Here is an 18,151-nt window from a genome sequence, read left to right on the forward strand (position 1 = left end):
GTCTTGATTTCAAACTTTGAAATACAATGTATACCCTTCAAACACAGGTAACTACTTTATAGTCTCATTGTTAAGGTGTTTAGTGTTGTTTTTGTTTTTTGTTACTCTTGATACATTTGTAAAATAGTCAAAATGACACTTTGACACTACTTAGAGAATAATTAACATACTGCATTTTTTTTTTTAAAGCAGACTCTAGCAAGGTCATTTCTGATGTCAGTGTTCATGGGTGCTTATGTGTGTTCATGCATGCATACTAAATAAATATTAAAAGATGATAAACCTGGCATGGTGGTGTACACCTTTATTCCTAGCAGTCAGGAGTCAGGCTCAATGATGTGGACCAGCCTGCTCTATGTTGTAAATTGAAGCCAGGTCTACAGGTAAGACCTTACCTTTAAAAAAAGCCAGGGTTGGGGGTGCAAAGCCAGGGTTGGGGGTGTGTAAAGATTAATTTTCCCATGTAGATTCCCGCTCCATTCTGTCTTTCCTGGAAACGGTTTTAATTTCTTTTGTTTGTTTGTTTGTTTGTTTGTTTGTTTGTTTTTTGAGACAGGGTTTCTCTGTGTAGCTCTCTGGCTGTCCTGGAACTCACTCTGTAGACCAGGCTGGCCTCGAACTCAGAAATCCGCCTGCCTCTGCCTCCCAAGGGCGCACACCACCACTGCCCAGCTCGGTTTTAATTTCTTTTCAGGTTATTTTATTAGTGTAGGGGGAAATTTAAGATGCCTTTATGAGCATCTAATGAGATAGTACATATATATTTAAAGGGGTGGTCTGATGTTTATGCTCACATAGTTATCACCACAGTCAAGATAGTGAACTGTTTATCCCCGCAAAAATACTCCCAGTATCCCTTTGTGTTCCTGCTTAGGTAAGGAAGCTGAGTCAGCAGGTTCCAGTTTAGTCTGGGCAACTTTAGTAAGATCCTGCATAGAGAAAAAGCCTGCCTAGCATTCACTGAGTTCAAACCAAGCACTGGGGAAAAAGAATCCTTGGTTAACTTAACTGCCATGTAGTTTGTCTTTGAAAGGTTGGCTTCTGTTTGCTGATTTGGTTTGACCCATTTCAAGATTAAGGGATAGGTGAACTTGTGCATGCCCACAGAGGCCACAAGGACCATTAGAACCTTTGATGCTGAGTTAAAGACAGTTGTGAGCTATCCTGTGCTGGTGCTGGGATCTGAGTGAGCAGTAAGTGTTGTTGATCACAGAGTCATCTTCCAACCTGCCCCTTGAGTTTGCTGTTTGGGTATGTGTATTGTATTACCGTTTCTTAAAGAATGAGGTATGCTTTCTTGTGTTTGTACTGTCCTTTGGAATTAGTCATAAATATATGTGGGTGTGTTTATTGTAGTATGGGGAATTGAACCCAAGGCTTTGTTCATGCTAGTTAGACACTCTGCCACTGAGCCACAAGCCTAGTTCAAACACTGTCCTGACAAGTTAGTTCTATGGATTCCTTTTTCTATTTTCGTAGCTAACCTGTTAAAAGAGTTCATTTGCATTTGTGTTTATTAAGACCACCTGTCTGTCTGGCTTTACTTTGCAGGTATTGAAAATGCGTTGAGACATTTTCCTCACTACTACATGGTACTTTTTAAAACAATTGACCTGTTTTAATTAAAAGTGCTTTTTAGATCTCTTTCTGGGTGGTTTCAAATTCATTATGTAACCCAGGCTGACCTTGAATTCATGATCCTCCCGCTGGGGTTTACTCAGAACTGGGATTACAATTGTGAACGTCTTTGCCTGGATTCTGTGCTGACTTCCTGATTACTATATTATGATGATGATGATGACGATGACGATGACTGTTAGGTGGGTAAACCAGGCCTTAGTTAATGTAGTATAATCAGTGTTGGTTTTCAGTCTTGGGAGTGATGCTTTTAAGGTTTTTATTCTATTTTTCTCTAGTTTTCAGTCATTTAAATGTGCATGTGGTCACCTCACAGAGATTTCCTGTGGTATAAGCAAGAGCTCAGCCAGTTCCTCGTTGATGTTACCAATCTTATATTTTACAGAAAAGACAGCAGTTGTCTGTTTTTGTCTTATGCTATGGTGAGTTCTTTGTAGATGGGCCCAGGAGAGAATTATTCTTTCCAGACTCTGTCCTCTAGTCCAGCACCTACCCTTGCTGCTTGTTTACTGATTGCCTGACAAGAGATAGTTTGTTTGCTTTTTTTTTTTTTAAAGATTTATTTATTTATTTTTTGTGTGTGGGTATATTGTAACTGTTTTTAGACACACCAAAAGAGGGCATCGGATCCCATCATAGATGGTTGTGAACCACCGTGTGGTTGCTGGGAGTTGAACTCAGGATCTCTGGAAGGGCAGCCACTGAGCCATCTCTCTAGCCTCCTAGAAGAGATAGTTTTAAACGTTTTGTTTGTTGTTTGTCTGGGACTTCCTGGGAGTTGGCCAGTTCTGCTTTGATTGTGTGCCCTGCTTTGCATTCTAGGCAAGTGCTCTATTCTCAAGCTGGGGTGTTGTATTTTTTGGTCTTTGGTGCTGGGAACTGAACCCAGGGCCTTGTTCGTGCCAAGCATGTTCCTCAGCACTGTCCACTGTGGATAGTAATTTCTTATAGTCTGTCGTTCAAACCTTAGCACTGTCACTTAAAGTGAGCCAGTGACATGCTGTTTTTGATTTTGTTGGAAAGAGTCAGCAGAGCTGTTGACTTTGGCAGTGGTTGGTGGCTTTCATGGGTCCTGCTCCCCATGTCAGCACTGGAGTGGACAGGGTGGCTGTTTGGACTTAGGGGGAGGACTCTTAATTGGCTCTGTCCATTTCATCAAAGATGCTATGAGAACTAGCAACCTGAGGTCAAGTGGAAAGTTTGGAAAATTTATGTACAAGCTTGCAAGCCAGTCAGTCCAGCCAGTAGGAAATGTGTGTGTGTGTGTTTGTGTGTGTGTTAATATGTTGCTGCTTTTTCTGTTTGTGGCTCTGAAGCTGACTCCAGGTCTGGCAGGTGAGCACTTTACTTCTGATTCCCACCCCTGCAGTCCTGTTTGATTCCCAGCACCCATATTAGGTGATTTACAACCAGCTCCAGGGGATTTTGGTCATCTAAGGTGTGTGTGTGTGTGTGTGTGTGTGTGTGTGTGCGCGCGCGCGTGTGTGCGCGTGGGCATACACACACACACACACATACAAATAAACAAGTTTTGTAAATATTGGAATGCTACACTTTGATAAGTGAAAATGGCTTATTTAACCTTTCACTTTTCCTAGGTTAATTTTCTTTCACATCTGATTTCTCTTAAACCATAATGATTTAAGGGAAGGATTTATGTTCTACCCCAGAGGTTGCCCTCTTGGGAAAAGTGTAAGAAGTAGGAGTGACTGACAGTGCCTACTGAGCTTGCGGTGTCTTAGAGGACAGAGTGACTGTGCTTTCAGAATTGCTCGAGCCTTTCCAGGGTGTGGGAGGCTTGCTGTTTCCAGTTGAAGCTATCCAGCTGGCCTGCTTCCTGGGGCTGATCTTGGTAGCTATATGTTAGCCTGTTCATTACATTGGGAGTAGGGGAGGATGGTTTGTGTCCACATTTGCAGCTATTTCTAAAAAGCTCTTTGGAGAGGACACAGTGTAATCAGAAGCTCTAGCTGAGTGAGGACGGAGTGTTGGAGCCTGCACAGCTTGTGCTGTCATAGAACATCACCATTTTCACAGGGTTGCATTGTTTCCATTTGTTACCATGAGCAGATGTGTTTCTGGAAAGAATCTGTTTGAATTGCTTTTGGTTGGACAGAATTGAGTGCTGATAACCTATTGAGGTCCAGCAATTGAGACCAAGGCTAGAGGAAAATGAATTCTGGGCCAGACTGGGTTACATAGAATTAATCTGCTACAAAGAATTGAGAGTTGACTAGTTTGAGAGCAATATAAAAACATTCTCTAGGGTTGCTGTGTTATCCATGGTTCAGAGAAGGTGAATTAGTTGGACATTAATTTAAAATATAGATTACCTTAAACTCAGCAATCCTTCTGCCTCAGTCTCTCAGTGCTGAGATGACAAGCACGAGCAGGGATGTTTAAGAATTCCTGATGTCTCAAAAAAAAAAAAAAAGAAAAACAAAACAAACAAAAAGGATTCCTGATGTTCAAGTTATTGTGGGTTCTTTTGGAGGGGTGTTATTTGCCTTATTCACTTGTAGGGTACAGACCATTAGAGTAAATCAGAGTGTGAACTAGGGGTTTGCTCACAGAGGTTGGCGTGAGGTGCCAGTGTATTCTTTCATGTAATACAAGGGTTGCCAGTGTCTTTGAAGGTGGAGAATTGTGGATGCGGTTGCAGGTGGCTCTAGGTCATTGATCCATACCTCAATAACTTCATTGGTACTCTGAATTCACAGAAGGAAGACTTTCTAAGGAGGGGTGGAGAGTTTTCCAGTTGCTACCTTAAATCTGAAGACTGGAGTCCGATTCTGAGCTCAGTTATTGTAGACAGCCAGGCAAATGTGCAGTCTTTGGTGGTCCACCTTCATGATATTTGTTGGCTTAGGATCAAAGTTTTCTGTTGCTGGTTCTGTCACAGCCAAGTCTTTGTGAAGACAGACCACTTTCCTGGCGCCTCCTGGAGCTGCTCCATAGTCTAGGCAGGCCTCTTTGGTTATGTTATCTACCAAGTTTATGTTGGAGAACCACACAATGTTAATTGAATTAACAAACACAAACTAACAGGACTGGAGAGATGCTCAGTGGTTATGAACAAGCACTTGGTATTGCAAGTGTTCTTGCTAGTGTTCAGTAGCTATCACCCACATGGTGACTCATAAAGTATTTGTAACTCAGTAAGTACCAAGTGTACATGTGGTTCACATACATTTAAAAAAATATTTGTGACTTTTTTTCTTGGGTCTCATTCAGAACCTGCCCTGACTGGATTCTACACCTGATCCCACTGTAGTTGGAAAATGAACAACCCTTGGGATTTAGGTTTTAGTGAAATGAAGTAAGTGGGTCACACATTCAAGAATAGTGCAAGAAATGGACCATGCTGCAACTCAACCCTATGGAGGCCAGGCCAGGGGATTGTGAGTTCTAAGCCAGCTTGGCCCATTTTGTGAGACTGTCTCAAAAAACCACACACACACACACACACACACACACACACACACACACACACACACACACCCAAGCACAGCAGCCATGTGTAGTGTAAGCACCAGTAGTCTGAGCGATGATGATTCTATTACGGGGATCACTCAAGCCAAGTTTGAAGGTGGGTGGTGCCAACACACTAAGATTCTAGCTCAAAAAAAAGGAAAAGGAAAAAAAAAAAAAGCAGGCATGAGCCAGGTGAGGGTACAAACTACTATTAGGTCTTGTTATTCACCCTGCTCAAAAAACCTTGATGTCCCATTTGACTACCACATTTTCTACTGATGATAGATTTTGGTGGCTATGCTTATGGGATAGATTAAAGGTGCCATGATCTGAAGAGAGAGGGCTTTTCAGTGTCCTCCCTCTATATGAAATGGCTGGACAGTAAACCACCGCTCGTTATAACTGACACGTTTGAGTAATGAACTTGAAAGGATTTCCCCTCCTATATGTAGCCCTGGCTGTCCTGAAACTCACTCTGTAGACCAGGCTGGTCTTGGACTCAAAGAGATCCACCTGCTTCTGCCTCCTAAGTGCTAGAATTAAAGGCTTGCTCCACTGCCACCTGCTCCCTCCCATATTTTAAACAGGGAAGCAGTGTGTTTTATCCATGAAAACCCAAATATTAACAGAGATGTGCTTGGGAAAAGTTGCCTGATAATCCCATGTCTTCCCAAATTAGTGGGATAAATGATTTCTTCTCTAGTATGTAGTAAATTCTATGCTGCTGTTAAGTATACAGATTAAAACAGAGATTGGGTTGGAGAGAGGGTGCAGGTTAAGAGTGCTATCTGCTTTTCCACAGAACTTGGGATTGATTTCCATCACCCACATGGTGATAGCTCACAACTGTTCATAACTCCAGTTCTGATGCCTCCAAGAGCACCAGGCACACATGATACATAGACATACGTGCAGACAAAGCACATACTTTCAAACAAAACAAAAGCTGAAATAAAACCAATCCCCTTTTATACTGTAAGTAGATTGTATACACTCTGCTTTGCTTGCATGTTTGAGTAATTTTATCTCCTAAATAAGATGGACTGTCTGTTTGTTGGGTGGCTTTCTTGGGGAGATGTAAACAAATGTTTGCCTTGGTGAGTCAATGAGCTTGTTGATAGCTCCATTATCAGTTGCTCGTCCCAGCCTGGTGATGACTTACAAAAGCTACATGGACCTCTGCAGGGTGAACAGTCCAAGCAGTCCTCACTGATGTACAACCTTGAGGAGGTGGCCTTGTGAATCCTGTATGCTTTGGGAACTCCCTGAGTGAGAAGTGTGACTTGAATTTCTTACTGAGCCTTGAATGCTCTGTAGTATTAAGGAAGTTTCTAGGGGCTTCAGAACTGCCACTGCTGTGAATTCTACACCTGATCTAGGAACTGTAGTTGAAAAGTGAACAGGGTGCTTGCTATGTTTCAACTCGGGAGATTGCTACATGTTCCATGTCATGTCAGAGGATGTGGAGGATTTACAGATATCTTTGTAAACAGATGTTTACAAGTCTCTATTGTTTCTTAAGCTGTTTTAGTAAAAAAAAAATCTTGTTAACTATATATTTGATTTTGACAATCCTTTATCTTACAATAAGTCAGTGTAAAGAATTTTTTATTTCTGCTTTTTTTTTTTTTTTGGTTTTTCCAGACAGGGTTTCTCTGTATAGCCCTGGCTGTCTCGGAACTCACTCTGTAGACCAGGCTGGCTTGAAACTCAGAAATCTGCCTGCCTCTGCCTCCCAAGTGCTGGGATTAAAGGCATGCACCACCATTGCCTGGCTAAGTTTTTTTAAATTTTGGCTTTGTCTTTTTTCGAGACAGAACCTTTTATATAGGCTTGGCTAGCCTGGAGGTAGAACTGTAGACTAGGCTAGTCTTAAACTCAAAGATATGCTTGCCTCTGCATTCTGAGAACTAGTATTAAAGGCATGATGCATCACTATATCCAGTTAAACTTTTATGTGTATTTACCAATATGTATGTTTGTGGAACATGTGTTTGCTCAGTGCCTAACGAGGATGCTGGAGTTACAGATGGTTGCTGGGAACTGAACCCACATCTTCTAGAAGAGTAGCCAGTGTGTTAACTGCTGAACCTTCTCTCCAGTCCCTGTAGCTCTTCATAGCCCTCCACCCCAGTCCTCCTAGTGCCCCAGTGCCACAGTTTCTATGTGTAGCCCTGGCTGTCTTGGAACTCGTTCTTGTAGACCAGTGTGGCTTCAAACTCAGAAATCTGCCTGTTTCTCTCCAAGTGCTGGCATTAAAGGCCTGTACCACTACTCCCTGGCCTGTATTATTTTATTTAATTTTTTTTGTGATCCAAGTAGACTAGAGACTATGTTACCTAGTAGATGGGCATCGACTGTACCAGCCAAGTTGCTGCCTTTGCGTCTAGGATGGGAAAACAAGAGAGGTCTAAGAGTAGTTGGGGGTGCTGCATGGCGGAGTGCTGCCTGCCCGCCATTAGTCCCTGTACAGCGGTTCTCTTGAGGTCAGGGCCAGCCTGATCTACAAAGCAAGGTCTAGGACAGCCAGAGCTGTACATCGAAACTGTCTCGAGGAACAGAACAAAAAAAGGACTGGAAGGCCTTTAAGTGAGCTGCTTAAGAACGTAATTAACTGTGGGCTGGCTCATGCGCAGACACGCACAGACTGTCCCAATAGTGCGTAGTTATCTCTAGTTAAAGAAAAACTTGAGTATTTGGAATAATGAGTTTTTATACTTTTTCCTCATGTATTCATCTGAGTATAGTACCCTAGGATGTAAAAACTGGATTTAATTTTTGTTTGTTTGTTTGTTTTTTCAAGACAGCGTTTCTCTGTGTAGCCCTGGCTGTCCTGGAACTCACTCTGTAGACCAGGCTTGCCTTGAACTCAGAAATCCACCTGCCTCTGCCTCCCAAGTGCTGGGATTAAAGGCCTGTGCTAACACTGCCCGTCTAGTTTGTTCTTATAATGTTTACTCCTTTTCAAACTTTAAACTGGGTTTTAAAATGTTTTTTACTCCTTTTCAAACTTTAAACTGGGTGTGATAAACATTTAGGAGACTGAAGTAGGCAAATCCCTTGCCATCCTGATCTACACAGTGAGTTAGCTAGCGTGTTGCAGCAAGACTTAATGAACCGATGCTGTGTTTAGTTGGCTTAGCACAGTAAGTCAGTCCTTTTCAAGCTCTTGTGATTGGTTAACTGACTTGTATTGGTTTATAGGTTGAATCCACCAAAGCGATGGTTATGGAGAAGCCTAGTCCCCTGCTGGTCGGGCGGGAGTTTGTGCGACAGTACTACACGCTGCTGAACCAGGCCCCGGACATGCTGCACAGGTGTGCTCTCAAGTGCCCAGGAGGGGTGTTGTGGGATAGCTCTTCAAATAAGCACCGTTAAATAGAGGTTTAGAAACAGCATAAGATCTCACCATGTTATGCAGCCCTGGCCTAGCCTGGGATTGAGAAACCTGTCTGTCTCTGCCTCCTGAGTTCTGGGATAAAGGTGTCCACCACGCCTGGCTCACACAGATTTACTTTAGAGAGCTGTATTTATAGAGCTAGTGAGGTGGCTTGAGTCTGACATTTTTACACTGTTGTAGTATATAAAGCTATCTGGATTTAGGATAATTTTTCATACAAGTTGTATGTGCACTATAGTTTCTACTTCAGTCAGACTGAAATGTTTTTTAAAGTTTATCATTTCTAGAACAGTCTCTGTTTCTCTTGACATTTCTCTGTTCTCTTGACATTTTAGAAGCTGGTCTCCTCTTACAGCTGTTGATGCTCAGAGGATTTAGATCTCTGGATTCACTTCTGAGCAGCAGAAGCTGTCTCTGCACGTTTTTAACTTCTTCCTTTTTCTTGTTCTTGTTGGGTTTTGTGTCAGTTTTCTTCCCTGTCTTGAAAGTTAGTTAAGGTTGTGGTGTCAGGATCTGCATCAGCAAAAATGGAAGCTGGAGCTGGAAGGCACTGCACACACGCCTATCCTGCTGACGCTGGTATTTCCATTTCCATCATGGGTGCGGTGGAGAGGGGCCTGGAGGGGAGCAGGGGCTGCTGTGTGCACTGGTGCACACCTTCAATCCCAGCACTCGGGAGCCAGAGGCAGGCGGATCTCTGTGAGTTCCAGGACAGCCAGGGCTACACAGAGAAACCCTGTCTTGAAAAAAAGAAAAGTAGCAAGTTAGTGTGTTTTGTGGGTAAGGTAGATGGAAACAGGATATAGATCCACAGCGGTAGCATGAGCTCTTTTAAGGGTTTATTGAGCTGTCCTTAGATGTCTTCAGTGGTCTTTGGTTGGCATTTTGCTCCACATCTCTCTGATGTTCTTTTAATAAAAATGGTAATTGAGTGCTTAGATGAGAGAGAGCTAAAGGGATAAAAGTTCATACCACAGGACAACTGCCCACTGCCTTCTCAAGTGGGAAGGCACCGACTCTTCAGGTCCGTGACAGGGCAGCTGTCCTCAGCGGAAACAGGAACTTGACTTTGATTTTAAGTGCCTGACTTTGCTGACAAACTCCAAGGTCCTTCCCAACATGATCATCCTACCCTGAAACCTGGAAGTCGGGACTTGAAAACCACACACACGCCTCATGCCTCATTGACTGAGACTGTTCCCACTCGGGCGTGTGCAATGGACTTGTCGTGCACAAACATAAACAGAGTCCCTGCTGTGAGTCTGCCAGTGAGGTGGATAGGTACCAAGCCTGAACACTAAGTACCTGCACTTCGGGTCCTTGAAGATGAGAAGTAAATTGCCTTCTCTTGTACAGATTTTATGGAAAGAACTCTTCCTATGCCCACGGGGGCTTGGATTCCAACGGGAAGCCAGCAGATGCAGTCTACGGGCAGAAGGTGGGTGCTGTGGACCAGTAGCAGCAAAGAAGGCAGCTCCCTGCCCACTGGGAAGCTGGTCTTAGGGCTGGTTTCTGGTTAATTCCTTGTTTGCCGAACTACCTGTGTGTTGTCATGTTATATTCACTTTGTGTTACTGGCTTCAGCAGAAGAATGCCATGTTTAAACTTAAAAGGTCTTTATTCAAGTCACTTATTTGATTATTTTTTTGAGACATGATTTTGATATATCTTTTTGGCTTTCCTGGAACTTGCTATGTATGTCTGGATATCCCCCGACTCAGTTTCTCAAGTGCTTAGATTACATATAAATGTGGCAGGACAGTTGTTTTTAAGGGGCTAAGCTGTGATCATTGGACACATAGACAGCGGGACTTAAACAGTAATGTATGTATTCTCTATCTGCTCTGTTGGGCATTTTTTATTTTTTAAAATTCATTTACAGATATATTTTTATATGTATGAGTGTTTTGCTAGCATCTATGTCTGCACCATGTATATGCTGAGTCCCTGAGGAGGCCACACGAGTGCTGTAGATACACAGGAAGTGGAGTTTTAGGCGGTTGAAGTACCCTGTGGATGCTGGGAACTGAATATAGGTCCTCTCCAGAGCAGTAAGATCTCATAACCATGGAGCCATCTCCAGCTCTGAAGGGTTCACATTTATTGGTCTGTGGGTGAGTGTGCCTGTCTTGCCATGCTTGTGGAGGTCAGAGGACACCTTGTCATTCTACCTTGTAGGCCCTAGAGATCACACTCTGGATTATCAGGCCCTATAGCAAGTGCCCTTACCTGCTAAGCCACATGGGGTTTATTTTTTTAACTAGATTTTTTTTCTAAAGATTTATTTATTATTATAATTAAGTACACTGTAGCTATCTTCAGATGTACCAGAAGAGCGTGTCAGATCTCATTATGGTGGTTGTGAGCCACCATGTGGTTGCTGGGATTTGAACTCAGGACCTTGGGAAGAACAGTCACTGAGCCATCTCACCAGCTCTTTTAAACTAGATTTTGTGTTACTTAATTGTCTCATTGCTGAGACAAATACCTAACAAAAGCAACTAAGGCAGGAAGAAGGGGTATTCAGGCTCACAGTCCATGTGAGAAAGGTGTGGTAGGAGGAACACAGGGTGAATGCTGGTGCTCAGTCCCCTTTTCTGCAGCACAGGGCTCTCGCCTGTGGAACAGTACTGTCCTGGAGGACTTCCCTAGGTGATTCTGAGTGGAGATGAGCTGCTGTGAACATAGCAGGTTTCTGCCCTTCAGTGTACATGTTGTCTAGCTCTTCAGATTGCTTTGAGACTGCTCAAGGACTGCTGGAAGGAGCACGAGGTAGGGCTAAGTGGCAAGTACACATCTGTGAGAAAACAGGGCGGAGCTGGAGGATCTGCCAGGGTCTGTTCTTGGTGCTGACAGCTGCTGTTTTAGTTTCTGAACTGGTGAGTTCCCGGGGGATTGACTCTTGCCTCCATTCCTCAGGAAATCCACAGGAAAGTGATGTCACAAAACTTCACCAACTGCCACACCAAGATCCGTCACGTGGATGCTCACGCAACTCTGAATGACGGGGTGGTGGTCCAAGTGATGGGGCTACTGTCCAACAACAACCAGGCTCTGCGGAGGTTCATGCAGACCTTTGTCCTTGCTCCTGAGGTATGTTGCATGATGGCTGTTGGCTCTGTAGTGATAGAGTACTTAAAGACTAAAAGCTGTGTGGAGTCTAGATTCCTGGCAGCTCGGGGTTATAGGTTATGGCCGCAGGGGCAGAGCTGCATTGCCCTCCTGTCCTAGCGCTGTGGCGTCTTCACTGGTGCAGGTAGATTACCCTTGAGAGGTATCTTCCCTCGAAACTGTTGAAATGAACGAGACTTTGTATCCCTTTAGCTAGCATCTCCTAAGAACAAGGAGTTCTGTTTCATAATTATCTTGTTATGAATTATTTAGAGAATGTTGCTCTAACTCACTCAGTAACCTGTATCTGAATTTCAGAAAGTATGCGGCCTTGTCTTCCATAGTAGTTTGTTTTTCTTGATCTGGGATTCTGTATTTAACTATCTGTTGTGTTCGTCTGGTGGTGTGTTTTTTTTCTCTGTCATTGTAGTTTTTCCTCCTGATTTGCTTGGCATTGACAGTTCTGAAGAGCAGTCACATGTCGTCCATACGTCATGTGTGTCGTCCATATGTCATGTACTTTCTTTGCTCATCCCTAGTGACCATGATACTTTAAGTGTCTCTGGTTCCCCTAGGTGATAATGTTCAGGTCTTGCCATTGTAAAGTTTTTGTGTCTGGTTTATAAATTGTGACTAGTCTTTGGATTCTGTATAAACATGCTGCTCTTTATCAGGTTTGCATACTGCCATTTTTTTTCATTTGAGGTTCTTGGCTGAATGGTAATAGATGGGAATGTCTGATATTATCCACCACCCTGTGTTCGTTCATTGGCATTATCTTATAAGGATCCCCCTACCCCATCATTCATTTCTAGTATAGTTAGTGAGTTATGATTCATTAATAACTGTTTAACATACCCTCATGTCCTGGGTCTAGTCAGTGGGGACCCTTCATGCTGTCCTGTTTTGGTGTGGGCATGGCATGGTTTATGTCCTTGTGCTGGCCCTGGCCATGCTCAAGCCCCATTAGTAGTTTGTTCCATTCATGATGCTTCTCTGTAGTTAGGTTTCTGAAGGTACCACAGGTGGATGGTGAGGGATGGCATCTGCTGTCTTCTTCAGAGAGAAGGGCAGGAAGATGCATAGGTATGGAATCAGCTCCTAAGGACTTCATCTGAAAAATCCTATTTGGGATAGTAAAATAGTATCCCTGTCTTGGAAAAAATAACCATTTGGATGTTTTTGTTTTGAGATAGAACCACATTATGTAGCTCAGACTGTCCTGGACATTACAATAACCTCCTGTGTTAGCCTCATAAGTGCTAGAATTGCAGCTATTCTGCACCACCTTTGAGGGTGTAGGCAGGATTTAAAATTCCAGCTTTTACACACACACACACACATTTTTTTTGTTTTATGTGTATGGTGTTTTGTCTTCAGGCATGTAGTACCCTCAGTCCACAAGAGAGCAGTGATTCCCCGGAACTGGAGGTACAGATGGTAGTGAGCATCTATGTGGGTGCCGGGAATTGAGCCCCGGTCCCCGGCAAAAGCAGCCAGTGCTCTAAACCACTAGGTCATCTCTCCAGCCCAATAATTCCACCTTTTAAGAAGCTGAGTCAGGAAGTTTGTAAGCTTGAGGCCAGCCCACAGTAAACCAAGAGATATCTTGGAGGAAGAGGAAGGAAGGAGAAGACTTGATGACGAGGAGGAGGAAGAGGAAGGAAGAAAGGAGAAGGAGAAGAAGGAAGAAAAAAAGAAGGAGAAGGAAGAAAATGACAACGCGATGACTTCTCCTTATGCAGAGGATTTTACAGCTTATATTAATTACAGACTCAGTTTTCTTCTGTTTTTTTTTTTCAGTTTATTTATTTATTTTTATTAGATATTTTCTTTATTTACATGTAAATTTCTCCTTTCACAGTTTCCCCTCCAAAAAACAAAGAAACAAACAGAAACAACAAAAACAAACCCCTGTTGCCTCCCCCCTCCCCTCCTTCTGTCTTTCAAGGGAAGCATTTGTCTCCCTTAAGAAAATGTATTATTGTGTAAACCACCTCAGTACACAAAGCACTATGGTATGTTTTGATATTTCACTTTTTATGGATGAGGGAACAGCTTTAGAAATTTTTGAACAGCCAATAATAAATAAGATGATTGGATTTGGGCTCAAATGTGTCAAAATTCACATGAGAAATCTTTGAGTTACACCACCATGAGTGTTTGGATTAATAAATGTTCTCACATAAGAGTTAGGGCATTTTAAATACCTGCTGGAGTTGAAACTACCATGCCTCTAAATGGTTGAAAAAAGTCCGTCTTTGGCCTCTTATAAAAGATTTCCTTCCTTTCTCCCTCCCTCCATCCCTCTCTTCCTTCCTTTCTTCCTCTTCCCTTTCTCTTTCTTAATGTGTGTGACCGTCTGGTGGTAAGGATGGATATTTTAACAATGTCTATGAGGTTCTTTACAACTGTGTACAATCAGGATTTCAAACAGTAGGGCATTCAGTCTTGGCACAGATGGTATTGGCTGTCATGAATGCTGCTGGCACTTTGCAGTCTCTGATTTTTCTCAGTGGTTAGTAGAAGACAACCCCTGCTGTGAAACAGAAATGTTTCTAGACTTTGCCAGATGTCTGCTGGGGGCAAAATCTCCCATAGCTGAGAACCACTGGTATAGTGATTTTTGATTTTTAAAGGAAGGAAGGGTTTGCTTTGGTCCACAATACACCCCCCCCCCCCCCCCCCAAGGTACAGGCCTTCATGTCAGAATATGAGGGAATATGAGGAGGCTGGCCACATTGTATCAGAAGCAGGAAACAGATAAATGCTCTTGTTTCAGTATTTTGTAAGTCTTAATAACTGAAAACTTGTTGCTGACATTGCAGGGCTCTGTTGCCAACAAATTCTATGTTCACAACGACATCTTCAGATACCAAGATGAGGTCTTCGGTGGCTTTGTCACAGAGCCTCAAGAGGGTAAGTGTGAAACTGTTGTCATGGTTGCTTCTGTGGCATCAGACTGACTTAAGAGAAGGTTTCTTGTTACACTGTATTTTATGAATTACCAGTGTGAGGGGTCTACAGGGATTTTATTCCTGGGAAGAGACACCACGACCAAGGCAACTCTTACAAAGGCACACATTTGATTGGGGCTGACTTAGTTTCAGAGGTTCATTCCATTATTATCTTGGCAGAAAGTGTGCAGTATGTAGGCAGACATGGTGCTGGAGGAGCCCAGAGTTCTCCATCTAGAATCAGAAGACATCCTGGAAGAGGCTGATTCTACACTAGGTGGAGCTTGAGCATAGGAGACCCAGAGCCCACCTATACAGTAACATACTTCATTCAGCAAGGCCATGCCTACATGCCTATTCCAATAAGGCCCTACTTTCTTTTTTTTGTTTTTTTTTTCCGAGACAATTTGTTTTGTTGTTTCCCTGTGTAGCCCTGGCTGTCCTGGAACTCACTCTGTAGACCAGGCTGGCCTTAAACTCAGAAATCCACCTGCCTCTGCCTCCCAAGTGCTGGGATTAAAGGCGTGCGCCACCACCGCCTGGCTAAGGCCCTAGTTTCTAATAGTGCCACTCTCTATGGCCAACCATTGAAACACATGACTCTGTGGCAGCCACACCTCTTCAAACCACAACACCTAGTTAATGTGAGTGGGTAGTTACTCTTGAGTTTGCAGCAGGCCAGTCAGCATGACTTGGAACAGATACCATGCAGAAGGCCTGATGGACCTATGTTGCACTGAGTTGTGGTGAAAGCACGCCATCTATCTAGGGAGCCTCACCCTAGTCTTGTAGAATGGGCAGTGGAAGTGCCTGCCTTTGGCTCTGCAGAGGATGGAAGAAAGGGCAGAGCAGGGTGCAGCATCAAACCCTTGGGGGAGTAGTCTTTGTGTGTCCTGAGCTCTAAGTATATAGAGACCAATTAGGTGCAGTCCTTCCTTCTGTAGGCTGGCTAACACAGCTAACAGGTAGGAGGGCCTGCTGCAGATGCATCCTCTAAGAGGCCGGTTGGGTTTTCTTTTTGTTTTGTTTTGTTTTGTTTTGTTTTGTTTTGTCTATTGACTTTGCACTGTTTCTCATAGTCTGATATTTCCTTTATAAGAAGAAGTTTTGCATCAGTCTGTGTTACTGTTAGTTGCATCTCTGGGAAAGGGGAGTTAACTCTTGAGGGTGTGAATTTGAGAGATCCCCACACCCACTTTTTGTCTCTGGGGTGTCGGCCCAGGGGAAAGCATCCTTCCACCCTGATGAGAACCATGCGACCACAGCAGGGTAGCAAGGACTGAATTCCCATGAAGGGTTGTTCTCTAGCCTCAGTTTACTTGGGGTATGCGTGCCTTCCAGGTGGGCCTCTGGACTCTCTTCACTCCTTTTGTATACTTGGTTTTCTCAGCTAAGGCAGTACACCTTGTAAGCCCAGTGTAGAGTAACTTCCTCCATCCCCACCCCTAGATTCAGAGCAATTCTGAATCCTCTGGCAGACATCTCAGTTTCTCTGTGTTGCTGTGATAAATACTCCAACTTTGGAAAGGAAATGGTTTTTTTTCCCTTCACAGTTTAAGGGGAAAAAAGTATCTTGGGAAGGCATGATGACAGGCAGGTAAGGCAAGGCAGGAGCAAGCAGCTTGTTTAAAGATTTGAAGAGCCTATTTATTTATTTATTTATTTGTTTGTTTGTTTATTTTGATTTTTCGAGACAGGGTTTCTCTGTGTAGCCCTGGCTGTCCTGGAACTCACTCTGTAGACCAGGCTGGCCTCGAACTCAGAAATCTGCCTGCCTCTGCCCCCCAAGTGCTGGGATTAAAGGTGTGTGCCACCACCCATTTATTCACTTATTTATTTATTTTTAAAATTCAGTGTTCTTAATTAAAATGCTTAATTTGTCCCTTAAAGTCTGTGCTATGGCTTTACCAAATTGTCCTGCTTTCTTTACTGTGTTTGTCTGTAGAAGAACCTGTAAATTAAGAAGTTTATGAATATAAATTGTAGTTATTTTACATCTCTTCCTTCTTAGAATCTGAGGAAGAAGTAGAAGAACCTGAAGAAAGACAGCAGACACCAGAGGTGGTGCCTGATGATTCTGGAACTTTCTATGATCAGACCGTCAGGTAAGGGAAGTTCTCTTCACTTGCCCAGGCTTGCAACAGGAGATTGGATTAGCTGGAGACAGACTTGGCTTCTAGGGATTAATTCAGGAGATGAGCGGAGTCTGGGTATCTGTAGGGGTGGAGAGAGAGAGGTTGGCAAGTAGCAGCCAAGTCATGGGTTTGATCCTCAGCATTGTGTAAGTCACATGTGGAGACATGCCTGTAATCCCAGTGTTCCAGAGGCTTAGGCAAGGTTATTGCTGTAAACACAGCCTGCATGGGCTTACCAACAATATAATGGTAATTTTTTAGGAAAAGATTTTAAATGTGTTATTTTTAATAACTAGCAATATGCAACTTTTATTTTTATTTTATAGGAGGTACTGTGGAAACTGTTGAATGTGTATGGTTAAGGTTGCTAATTGTTATAAAGACAGCTGCTCACTCACCATGTAGCTGAGGCTAAGCCTAGAACATCTGTCTGAGCATTGGAGATGCTGGGATTGTAGACACATACACGTGTATCAGAAGAGTTCATTTAACTAGATTAATAAGATTTCAAACCTATAAGCTAAGTAATAATGAAGTTTCATAACCCAGCCCTGCGGCTCAGAGGAAGCCCAGTGTCATAGGATGACCTGAGTTAGATTTCTGGAACCCTGTGTTGGAAAGAGAATTGACTGCTTCAGTTTATTTTCTGACCTCCATGTGTGCGCTGTGACATGTGTGTCTTAGCCCTTTTCCCCACAGTAAGTAGATGCAATAAAAAACAAAATGAAGGCTGTCCTGGGGGCTGGAGAGACTGCTCAGTGTCTGGCTGCTCTTGCAGAGGACCTGAGTTTAGTTCCCACCACCCTCATGGCAGCTTAGTACTTCCTTTAACTCCAGTTATAGGAATCATGTTTTTGGTGCACTGAATATACTTAAAAACATATGTAGACATATAAAAATGCTTCTTTTTTTTTTTTTTAAAGGACAGTTTTGGGCTACATGACAAAACCCTCATTTAAAATTTTCTCATGACCTCAAATAATGAGTGTGGTATTGTCTCAGTTTTTTATGGTCCTGATGAACCACCATCCAGCCACCATGTGATTGTCCCATATGTCAATGCTCAGGGTTCAATGCTTCCTTTCAAGTGTTTACCAAGGTGTGGTCACACCTGTTCACTCTAGGCTGAGAGTGAAGATGTGTTTTACCACAGGCCTACTTACTGAGGTCAGGTATCAGGAGGGAGAAGAAGGGCCAGGGCCAGCATTCCTTGGCAGCTGGTGTGGGAATATAACCACTGTTTAGTCCTGACTGATGTCTTCTCTCCCAGAACTCCTGCTGTGTGGTTTTTGTTAAGGATTTTATGCATATGGGTGTTTCGTGTGCATTTGCTTCTGTGCATCAGAAAAGGGCATTGCATCACATAGACAGTTAGCCACCATGTGGGTGCTAGGAATTGATCTCAGGGCCTCAGGAAGAAAGAACAGCCAATGCTC

The 18,151-nt window shown here is 43.2% G+C and overlaps 1 protein-coding gene and 1 non-coding gene across 4 annotated transcripts in view; both read left to right on the top strand.

Moving 5' to 3' along the window:
• Nucleotides 1-18,151, top strand: part of G3bp1 (G3BP stress granule assembly factor 1) — a 30,413-nt gene that overhangs the window by 5,770 nt on the left and 6,492 nt on the right. For all 3 annotated transcript variants that reach the window (XM_031350648.1, XM_031350649.1, XM_031350650.1), the window contains exons 2-6: nucleotides 8,317-8,429; nucleotides 9,869-9,950; nucleotides 11,432-11,605; nucleotides 14,452-14,542; nucleotides 16,592-16,685. In XM_031350648.1, the coding sequence (XP_031206508.1) occupies nucleotides 8,335-8,429; nucleotides 9,869-9,950; nucleotides 11,432-11,605; nucleotides 14,452-14,542; nucleotides 16,592-16,685 (536 nt within the window). In that variant the 5' untranslated portion in view covers nucleotides 8,317-8,334. The remainder of the gene's footprint in view (nucleotides 1-8,316; nucleotides 8,430-9,868; nucleotides 9,951-11,431; nucleotides 11,606-14,451; nucleotides 14,543-16,591; nucleotides 16,686-18,151) is intronic.
• Nucleotides 5,361-5,500, top strand: LOC116079426. Its single transcript, XR_004113979.1, has one exon. It is a non-coding gene; the product is annotated as a small nucleolar RNA SNORA29 (small nucleolar RNA).

This window comes from Mastomys coucha, unplaced genomic scaffold (genome assembly GCF_008632895.1).
Source record: "Mastomys coucha isolate ucsf_1 unplaced genomic scaffold, UCSF_Mcou_1 pScaffold5, whole genome shotgun sequence".
Lineage (NCBI taxonomy): Eukaryota > Metazoa > Chordata > Mammalia > Rodentia > Muridae > Mastomys > Mastomys coucha.